At 48.2% G+C, this 11,526-nt stretch overlaps 1 protein-coding gene across 1 annotated transcript in view; it reads left to right on the top strand.

The window, feature by feature from the left end:
- Positions 1-327: 327 nt before the first annotated feature.
- The window catches only part of tomm7 (translocase of outer mitochondrial membrane 7 homolog (yeast)), a 62,740-nt gene continuing 51,541 nt past the window's right edge, over positions 328-11,526 (top strand). Inside the window, exon 1 of the mRNA XM_085988456.1 lies at positions 328-528. Within this exon, the coding sequence (XP_085844582.1) occupies positions 381-528 (148 nt within the window). The 5' untranslated portion in view covers positions 328-380. The remainder of the gene's footprint in view (positions 529-11,526) is intronic.

Genomic DNA, 11,526 nt, shown 5'->3' with positions numbered 1-11,526 from the left:
ACTTTAAACACTAAAAACACTAAAAATTCACCCCCCCCAAATATTTCTCTCCCCCCCCAAATATTTCTCTCCCCCCCCAAATATTTCTCTCCCCCTCCCCCAAAATATCTCTCTCTCCCCCTATGTTACATCTCTAACATTTTCCAGTTCTGACGAGGGGACATCGACCTGAAACGTTAACAGTTTCTCTCTCCACAGACGCTGCCTGACCCAGAGTATTTCCAGCATTTTCTGTTTTTATTTATTGTTGTTGTTATGGTTGGACTGTAGGTGGCGCTGTGACCCACAGTTGCAGGTGGAACTGTCACCTCTGGGCTGTTGGTGGCGCTGTTATCGGCGGAACCTTTACCTCGGTTTCCGGTGTGTCTGTTATTCCACTGATGTGTTTCCTGGTGCCGACAGTGCGGCGAGAGTTTTCGGTAAAAATGGTCAAAATGAGTAAAGAGACCAAACAGCGGCTGCAGCAGGTCTTCCGTTGCGGACAGTTCGCCATCCGCTGGGGATTCATTCCGACCGTCCTGTACCTGGGTCAGTATCGGCGATGGGCGGACAGTGCCCCGCGTGCTCCCTCAGCCGGGCTGCGCGCGCCTGCTTGTGTCCCCGAGCCGTTGGGCCGTCCTTCAGTCACGTGCTTGGACATTTCGCCCACTTCGTGAGAAAGTTGGTCACCAACAGCGACCTCTGCAGAGGGCAGCTCGGTGCCCAGTGCTCGCCGACAGCGGCCCCTGCAGAGGGCAGCTCGGTGCCCAGTGCTCGCCGACAGCGGCCTCTGCAGAGGGCAGCTCGGTGCCCCGTGCTCGCCGACAGCGGCCCCTGCAGAGGGCAGCTCGGTGCCCCGTGCTCGCCAACACCGGCCTCTGCAGAGGGCAGCTCGGTGCCCCGTGCTCGCCAACACCGGCCTCTGCAGAGGGCAGCTCGGTGCCCTGTGCTCGCCAACACCGGCATCTGCAGAGGGCAGCTCGGTGCCCAGTGCTCGCCAACACTGGCCTCTGCAGAGGGCAGCTCGGTACCCAGTGCTCGCCAACACCGGCCTCTGCAGAGGGCAGCTCGGTGCCCCGTGCGCGCCAACAGCGGCCTCTGCAGAGGGCAGCTGGGTGCCCCGTGCTCGCCAACAGCGGCCTCTGCAGGGGGCAGCTGGGTGCCCCGTGCTCGCCAACAGCGGCCTCTGCAGGGGGCAGCTGGGTGCCCCGTGCTCGCCAACAGCGGCCTCTGCAGGGGGCAGCTCGGTGCCCAGTGCTCGCCAACAGCGGCCTCTGCAGGTGGCAGCTCGGTGCCCCGTGCTCGCCAACAGCGGCCCCTGCAGAGGGCAGCTCGGTGCCCCGTGCTCGCCAACAGCGGCCCCTGCAGAGGGCAGCTCGGTGCCCCGTGCTCGCCAACAGCGGCCCCTGCAGAGGGCAGCTCGGTGCCCCGTGCTCGCCAACAGCGGCCCCTGCAGAGGGCAGCTCGGTGCCCCGTGCTCGCCAACACCGGCCCCTGCAGAGGGCAGCTCGGTGCCCCGTACTCGCCAACACCGGCCCCTGCAGAGGGCAGCTCGGTGCCCCGTGCTCGCCAACACCGGCCCCTGCAGAGGGCAGCTCGGTACCCAGTGCTCGCCAACACCGGCCCCTGCAGAGGGCAGCTCGGTGCCCCGTGCTCGCCAACAGCGGCCCCTGCAGAGGGCAGCTGGGTGCCCAGTGCTCGCCAACAGCGGCCTCTGCAGAGGGCAGCTGGGTGCCCCGTGCTCGCCAACAGCGGCCTCTGCAGAGGGCAGCTCGGTACCCCGTGCTCGCCAACACCGGCCCCTGCAGAGGGCAGCTCGGTACCCCCGTGCTCGCCAACACCGGCCCCTGCAGAGGGCAGCTGGGTGCCCCGTGCTCGCCAACAGCGGCCCCTGCAGAGGGCAGCTGGGTGCCCAGTGCTCGCCAACACCGGCCTCTGCAGAGGGCAGCTGGGTGCCCCGTGCTCGCCAACAGCGGCCTCTGCAGCGGGCAGCTCGGTGCCCCGTGCTCGCCAACAGCGGCCTCTGCAGAGGGCAGCTCGGTGCCCAGTGCTCGCCAACAGCGGCCTCTGCAGAGGGCAGATCGGTGCCCAGTGCTCGCCAACAGCGGCCTCTGCAGAGGGCAGATCGGTGCCCAGTGCTAACAACCCTGTGAACCCAAGCCCCTCCACCGGGACCCGAGGCCTCCTCCCCCCTTTATTACAATAGGTTTTGAGTGTAAGAGTAAAGATGTATTACTGCAATTATACAGGGCCCTGGTGAGACCACACCTGGAGTATTGTGTACAGTTTGGGTCTCCTTACCAAAGGAAGGATATTCTTGCCATAGAGGGGGTGTAACGAAAGTTCACCAGACTGGTTCCTGGGATGGCGGGATTGTCCTATGAGGAGAGATTGAGTAGACTGGGCCTATGAGTTTAGAAGAATGAGAGGTGATCTCATTGAAACATACAAAATTCTTACAGAGCTTGACAGGGTAGATGCAGGGAGGATGTTTCCCCTGGCTGGGGAGTCTAGAACCAGGTTTCACAATCTCAGAATAAGGGGTCGGCCATTTACTGCTGAGATGAGGAAAATGTTCTTCAATGAGAGGGTGGTGAATGTTTGGAATTCTCTACCCCAGAGGGCTGTGGAGGCTCAGTCGTTGAGTATATTCAAGACTGAGATCGATAGATTTTTGAATATTAAGGAAATCAAGTGATATGGGGATAGTGCAGGAAAGTGAGTTGAGATCATTGAATGGCAGAACAGGCTCGAAGGGCCAAATGGCCTACTCCTGCTCCTATTTCTTATAGGATGGTCCTACTCTATAAAGTAACATGAGTTGTTTTAAAAATATATATTGTACTACAATCAGATTGTTTAGAAGATCTGACCACCTTATTGGAGTATCATTTTGTGTCACTTGTGTGATTAACAGTCCCTCATTGGAATATCCTCTCTTTGCTTCCTGCTTATTCGTGTCACTGTCTTGTGATTTGTGGTTTTGAATGCCTATGGTATATTGAGGAACTCTCTCTAAGGGAATGGTCAGGGATACGTGGTAGTTGCATCTTACTAAAATGTATCCTGTCTGAGTCCTTTAGGAGGAGCCAATAATACAAAACAAGATTTGACTTCAAGGGTTCTGAGACTAAACTGTAGACAGGATCTGGGTTACACATGTTCTTCTGCCACTCCCAGAATTATGCATCTTGTGAATTCTCGATTGCAAATGACTTATCACCTAGTCACTGACCGGTGTGGGATGTTCAGAGGGGGTCATTCTGTGCGACTTGTGGTGCAATTTCGGAGAGTTAGCTGAAGAATGTTGACATGGGGCTGGGTGTGACTCATCTGGTCTCTTGAACCAAAAGTAGTGTCTGATGTGGGAACTTTTATTTTTAAATATTTGAGGAAGAAAATAAGCATACTAAGAGCCATCTGATTACCAAAGTGGGAAGTTTTATGAAAATACATGGGAGTCTTGGAAACATCATCATTAATGGTCAGTTTGTGGTTTTTAACTCACAAAACAAGTTACTGGGATTTACAGGATTGTAATGTAATTTAGAACCAGCAGTCCTTAATCTTAAAAGGCTCAGAAGGTGAGCACAAAACATTTAGGTCAATATTCAGCATGATATTTATTTAGACTAGACGGAGCAGCACTTGAGACCCTTGTATCTTGTTTAGATATGGTGGTATGGACAGTGACTGACTCATGAGTATGTCTTGTTTTTATGTCTGATCGATGTTAATTGTCAGTCAAAAGAAAGTTACAGCAAAGGTGACAGTAAAAAGTTTTCTGGTTTTCAGTAAGATTTCAGAGCTATATGAATTTTTGTTCTTCACAATATAGTTGAAATCGTTGTGCTCCAAAATGACATCTGCAGTTCTAGCCGGTGAATCTCGCAGTTGGAATTTGCAGTTCCACTGTGGCATTCGTATCATTGCCATCATATTGATCAAAGGTGCTGACATTTTATGAATTATTATAAGAACTACCATGTTTCTCATTGCTATTTCTCCAATTCCTGTCCACCCCCTTGCTCCCCTATTCTAGATCTACTCAGCAGTCTTAAAAACATGTATATTCAACAGTCTCAGTTCAGTTGCGAGTGAGTGTGGATTTGCAGCACACAGCTACTACTAATTTGTCATTCATTGGCAATATTACTCGGGCTGACCTAAGGATAATTAGTTTGGGAACATAACATGAGAACAGCAGTAGGCCATTCAGCCCCTTTGTGCCGGTTTTGCCACTTCAACTCCATTTACCCACCTTTGCTCCATATCCCTTGATATCCTCACCTAACAAAAATATATTAATTTCAGCCTTGAAAATTTCAGTTGACCCAGCATCCAGAGCCTTGTGGGGGGAGGGAGAGTTCCACATTTACACCTCCCTCTGTGAAAAAGGGCTTCCTGGTTTCACTCCTAAATCATCTAGCTCTAATTTCAAGATGATGTCCCATTGTTTTGGATTACATAGAGTATACAACCCAGAAACAGGCCATTCGGTCCAACCAGTCCATGCCGGTGTTTATGCTTCACTTGAGCCTCCTCCCATCCTTCCTCATCTAACTCTATCAGCATAACCCTCTGTTCTCTTCTCATATGCTTATCTAGCCTCCCCTTGAATGATGTATATAAAACACATACACACCCTCAACCACTCCAAGTTCCACATTCTCCCCACTCTGGGTAAAGAAGTTTCTTCTGAATTCCCTATTTGATTTCTTGGTGACTATCTTACATTGATGACCTCAAGTTTTGCTCTTCCCCACAAGTGGAAGCACTCTGTGTCTACTCTTATCAACAAAATCTTTCATAATTTTAAAGACCTCTATTAGGTGACCCCATCAGCCTTCTCTTTTCAAGAGAAAAAAGACCCAGCCTGTTCATCCTTTCCTGATAGGTATGACCTCGCATTTCTGCTATCATCCTTGTTTTAAAAAAAAAAAAAAAAAAATTTGCACCCTCTCGAGTGCCACTATATCCTTTTTGTAATGTGGCGATCAGAACTGTACACAGTACTCCAAGTGTGGTCTAACCAAGGGTCGATAAAAGTTTAGCGTAACTTCTCTACTTTTTAATTCTATCCCTCTAGAAATAAACCCTAGTGCTTGGGTTGTTTATTTTATGACCTTATGTCACTATTTTTAGTGATTTGTGTATTTGTAGTTCCAGATCCCTCTGCTCCTCTGTCCCATTTAGATTCTTATTTTCCAAGTAATATCTGACCTTATTTTTCTTACCAAAATGTAATACCTCACATTTATCTGTGTTGAAATTCATTTGCCAGTTATATGCCCATTCTGCAAGTTTATTAATGTCGTCTTGTAATTTGTTGCAGTCCTCCTCAATATTGACTATTTCCCCTCCTCCCCCCCCCCCCCCCCCCCCCAACAAAAAAAAACATTGGTGTCCTCTGCAAATTTAGAAATTGTGTTTTTGATTCCAATGTCTAAATTGTGAATGTAAATTGTGAACAACAGTGGTCCTAGGACTGATCCTTGTGGGACACCAGAGGAAATAGCTTCTCTGTATCTATCAAATCCCTTTATCATTTTAAACACCCCGATTAGATCACCCCATAATCTTCTAAAGTCAAGGGAATACAAACCAAGTTTATGCATCCTGTCTTTAATTTACTTCTTTAAGCTCTGATATCATTCTGGTGTATCTGCACTGTACCCTCTCCAATCGACCCAATCTCTCCTCATACGTCATTCCTGCCATCCCAGGTATCAGCCTGGTGAATCTTCGCTGCACTCCTTCCATAGCAAGAACATCCTTCCTCAGATATGGTGACCAAAACTGCACACAATACTCCAGATGTGGTCTCACCAAGGCCCTGTACAACTGCAGCAAGACATCCTTGTTCCTGTACTCAAACCCTCTCGCTATGAAGGCCAACATACCATTTGTCTTCTTACCCGCCTGCTGCACCTGCATGCTTACCTTCAACGACTGGTGCACAAGGACACCCAGGTCTCGTTGCACTTCCCCTTCTCCCAATCTATTGCCATTCAGATAATAATCTGCCTTCCTGTTTTTGACACCAAAATGGATAACCTCGCATTTATCCACGTTATATTGCATCTGCTATGCTTTTGCCCAATCACCCAACCTGTCCAAATCATACTGGAGTTTCTCGGTATCCTCCTCACAGCACACATGCCCACCCAGCTTTGTGTCGTCTGCAAACTTGGAGATATTACATCTAGTTCCCTCATCCAGATCATTAATATATATTGTGAATAGCTGGGGTCCAAGGACCGATCCCTGCGGTACCCCACTAGTCACTGCCTGCCACTCGGAAAAAGAGCCGTTTATTCCAACTCTTTGCTTTCTGTCTGCCAACCAGCTCTTTATCCAAGTCAATACCTTGCCCCCAATCCCATGTGCCTTAATTTTACACGCTAATCTCTTATGCGGGACCTTATCGAAAGCCTTTTGAAAATCCAAATACACCACATCCACTGGTTCTCCCTTATCTATTTTACCAGTTACATCCTCAAAAAATTCCAGTAGATTAGTCAAGCACGATTTACCTTTTGTAAATCCATGTTGACTTTGTCCGATCCGGTCACTGTTTTCCAAGTGCTCCGCTATTACATCCTTTATAATGGACTCTAGCATTTTCCCCACTACCGATGTCAGGCTTACCGGTCTGTAATTCCCCGTTTTCTCTCTACCACCCTTTTTGAACGGTGGGGTAACATTAGCTACCCTCCAATCCATGGGTACTGTTCCAGAGTCTATCGAATTTTGGAAGATGACCCGCAATGCATCTACTATTTCTAGGGCCACTTCCTTAAGTACCCTAGGATGTAGATTATCAGGCCCTGGGGATTTATCGGCCCTCGATCCCATCAATTTCCCTAACACCATTTCCCTACAAATACTGATTTCTATCAGTTCCTCCCTGTCATTAGACCCTATGTTCCCCGACATCTTTGGGAGGTTATTTGTGTCCTCCTTTGTGAAGACAGAACCAAAGTATATATTTAATTGGTCAGCCATTTCTTTGTTCCCCATTATAAATTCCCCTGATTCTGACTGCAAGGGACCTACGCTTGACTTCACCAATCTTTTTCTCTTCACATATCTATAAAAGCTTTTACAGTCAGTTTTTATGTTCCCTTCAAGCTTACTCTCATATTCTATTTTCCCCCTCTTAATTAATCCCTTTGTCCTCCTTTGTTGAATCCTAAACTGCTCCCAATCCTCAGGTTTACTGCTTTTTCTGGCCAATTTATATGTCCTCTCCTTGGATCTTATGCTATCCCTAATTTCCCTTGTTAGCCACGGTTGAGTCACCTTTTTTGTTTTATTTTTATGCCAAATTGGGATGAACAAATTCTGTAGTTCATCCATGCGATCTTTGAATGTTTGCCATTGTCCATCCACCGTCAACCCTTTGAGTGTCGTTCCCCAATCAGTCCTACCCAACTCGCACCTCATACCATCGTAGTCCCCTTTATTTAAATTCAGGACCCTAGTCTCTGAGTCAACTATTTCACTCTCCATCTTAATGAAGAATTCTATCATATTATGATCGCTTTGACCCAAGGGGCCTCGCACAAGATTGCTAATTAATCCTTTCTCATTACATAATACTCAGTCTAAGATGGCCTGATCTCTAGTTGGTTCCTCGACATATTGGTCCAGGAAACCATCCCGTATACACTCCAGGAATTCCTCCTCCACAGTATTGTTACTAATTTGGTTAGCCCAATCTATATGTAAATTAAAGTCACCCATGATAACTGCTGTGCCCTTATTGCACGCTTCTCTAATTTCCCATTTAATGCCATCCCCGACCTCCGCATTACTGTTTGGAGGTCTATATACCACTCCCACTAACGTTTTCTGCCCCTTGGTATTTTTCAGTTCTACCCATACAGATTCCACATCAGCAGAGCTAATATCCTTCCTTTCAATTGTGTTAATCCCCTCTTTAACCAGCAATGCTACCCCACCTCCTTTTCCTTTTTGCCTATCTTTCCTGAATATTGAATACCCCGGGATATTGAGTTCCCAGCCTTGGCCACCCTGGAGCCATGTTTCCGTAATCCCAATCATATCATATTAGTTTACCTCTATTTGCGCAGCTAATTCATCCACCTTATTACGAATGCTCCTTGCATTAAGACACAAAGCCTTCAGGCTTGTTTTTTTAACGCTCTTAGATCTTTTAGAATTATTATTTACTGTGGCCCTGTTTGATTTAAACCCTTGATTTCTCTGCCTGCCACTTTTGTTTTTCTCCTTCCTGTCTTTTTCCTTTATCCTTGTTTCCCTATCCTCTGTCTCTCTGCTCAGGTTCCCAACCCCCTGCCATTTTTGTTTAAACCCTCCCCCAGAGCACTAGCAAACACTCCCCCTAGGACATTGGTCCTGGCCCTACCTGGGTGCAAACCGTCCGTTTTGTACTGGTCCCACCTCCCCCAGAACCGGTTCCAGTGTCCCAGAAATTTGAATCCCTCCCCCTTGCACCATTCCTCTAGCCACGTATTCATCTGAAATATCTTTCTATTTCTACTCTGACTAGCACATGGCACTGGTAGCAATCCTGAGATTACTACCTTTTGAGGTCCTATTTTTTAATTTACCTCCTAACTCCCTATATTCAGCTTTTAGGACCTCATCCCGGTTTTTACCTATATCGTTGGTACCTATATGCACCACAACAACTGGCTGTTCACCCTCCCCTTCCAAAATGTTCTGCAGCCGCTCTGAGACATCCTTGACCCTTGCACCAGGGAGGCAACACACCATCCTGGAGTCTTGTTTGCAGCCGCAGAAACGCCTATCTATTCCCCTTACAATAGAATCCCCTATCACTATAGCTCTCCCAGTCTTTTTCCTCCTGTCCTGTGCAGCAGACCAACCCCTGGTGCCAGGAAGTTGGCTGCTGCTGCCTTCCCCTAGTAAGCCATCCCCCCCATCAGTATCTAAAGCGGTATAACTGTTTGAGAGGGGGATGTCCACAGGGAACCCCTGCACTACCTGCCTGCGCCTACTACTCTGCCTGTTGGTCACCCGTTCCCTCGCTGCCTGTGCCACCTTTACCTGCGGTGTGACCAACTGATTAAATGTGCTATTCACGACGTCCTCAGCATCGCGAATGGTCCAGTATGTATCCAATCGCTGCTCCAGCACCGTAATGTGGTCTGCCAGTAGCTGCAGCTGGACACACTTCCTGCACACATGGTTGTCAGGGACACAGGAAGTGTCCCTGAGTTCCCACATAGCACAGGAGGAGCATACCACGGCACCGGGCTGTCCTGCCATGACTTACCCTTTAATTAATTGCAATTAAATTAAACAAATGAATCTCACCAATTTCACTACAGTTAAATGATATATTTAAGGGCCCTGGTTTACAAACTGTCCCCGCTACACCACAGAGACCTTAAAACTTTAACTCTGTGGTTTATAGTTTTTAACAAAGAGAGAAATACTCACCAACCAATCACTTACCTGCTTTGTGGTGATGTCGCACCTCGATTACTTTTTTCCCTCCCGGAGATTGGAGATTAGTACGCCTACCCGTGCTCGGGCTTACCTTTTATACTCGCCGCCGCTGCCGCACTGAGGCCTACCCGCGCTCGGGCTCACCTTTTATACTCACTGCTGCTCGGGTTCCCGCCGCTGCCGCACTGAGGCCTGCCCGCGCTCGGGCTCACCTTTTATACTCACCGCCGCTCGGGTTCCCGCCGCTGCCGCACTGAGGGCTACCCGCGCTCGGGCTCACCTTTTATACTCACCGCCGCTCGGGTTCCCGCCGCTGCCGCACTGAGGGCTACCCGCGCTCGGGCTTACCTTTTTATACTCACCGCCGCTCGGGTTCCCGCCGCTGCTGCACTGAGGGCTACCCGCGCTCGGGCTTACCTTTTATACTCACCGCCGCTCGGGTTCCTGCCGCTGCTGCTCTGAGGCCTCCCCGCTCTCGGGCTCACCTTTTATACTCGCCGCCGTTTGAGGGATAAATATTGGAGGGATTGAGGGATAAATATTAACCAGGACACTGGGGAGACCTCCCCTGCTCTTCTTCGAAATAGTGCCATGGGATCTTTTACATCCACCTGAGAGAGCAGACAGGACCTCTGTTTAATGTCTCATCTGAATACAGCACCTCTGACAGTCCAGTGCAGTGCTGACGGTGTGCTGCACTGTCAGCCTAGAATTTTGTGCTCAAGTCCCTGGAGTGGGACTTGAACCCACAACCTTCTGACTCAGAGGCGAGAGTGCTACCCACTGAGCCACAGCTGACACGGTGCAGTAGGGGTGTTACTCTGATGATGTTTGCTTCAGCCAAATTAAAGGGAGCTTTACTCTGCATCTGACTATTGCCTGACCTGGGAGTGCTTGATGCTGATACTGGGGGCCTGAATTGGAAGTGCTCCATTCCCCAGCACAAATGTCCCTCACCTTGCTAAGCAGGAAAAATAATGCACGTGTTCCTAATCAGTCTTTTAAAAGTCCCTGAGACATTTACCACATTGATACTTGAGAAATTGCTTTAAAAAAGCACACAAATGTAATGAGTGAAGAGAGGCTATAAATAGGTTCGAACAATTCTATTGCTATCCCTTGGATGATACTACATCAACTGTTACACTGAGGAAGATTTTGAAGTTCCTTTTATGGCCTTGAGTCATGATCTATTTTTAAGAGAAGTCAAGTTTTGGAGTTTCTTTTGGCAAACCCCCCCCCGCAATTTCTTGGTATTAGGCCAGAAGTTGAGGGTGCAGTGGCTTTTGGGGAAAAAATGGTCAATTAGCAAAAATTCAGCTGGTTTTGGTTTTGTTTTTGTTAATTATTCCCATTGTTATGCAATAGCTTTCATCTGTGGATTATGTAGGGTGTCAATGGTCAGATAAGGTAGAGCTGCCCTCCTATTGTGCTGCGTTTTGCACGCCATGTACAAGGAAAATTAGACTGCCCATTATTTGAACACCCTCTCTGATCAAGTGCTGAATTCTAACTTCATAAATTGCTCATATTTGCAATGGTGTGGCATTTATTCTCTGGAGTCAAAAATGTTTAGTGCCCTTTCTGAGTAGGTCCTAGAAATTAGAAGTGCTTAAGAGAATGAATAAAGAAATTGCCTTAAACCTCCAGTTGCAAATGGTATACATTTGAAAATTCAAAATGAGATTAGAGATAAAATATACAATGTGCTCATCCTCATCACAATGAGTCATTGAATACAGGGAGTTCTCACTGGATTGGAAAAAAGGCAATGGCCCAGTAATTCCGGGCACAACGCGTGAGTACGACGGGGTACTCACGCGTGTGCCGGAGGAATTGCCGGTTTTCAGCATGCACAGCGCATGCGCTGAAAACCGGCATTTCCTGTCCTCTGACCCAAGGGGTTAAGAGGCAGAGCGCGCGCGACTGCACAGGCAGCGCGTGCGCAGTGAAATTCCTTTTTTTTTTCCAGAGTTGCCTGAGTGTAAAGACCTCCGGTCTTTACACGTGGAAAAACTAGACGTAAGTACTTAGTTTTTCAGGTAAGTGGGCTTTTAGTACAATGTAGACATTTTTTTTCCC

Source organism: Somniosus microcephalus, chromosome 5 (assembly GCF_052327205.1).
Source record: "Somniosus microcephalus isolate GS21.2 chromosome 5, FLI_Smic_1.0, whole genome shotgun sequence".
In the NCBI taxonomy this organism is placed as follows: domain Eukaryota; kingdom Metazoa; phylum Chordata; class Chondrichthyes; order Squaliformes; family Somniosidae; genus Somniosus; species Somniosus microcephalus.
This window is presented reverse-complemented; position numbering and strand designations above follow the sequence as displayed.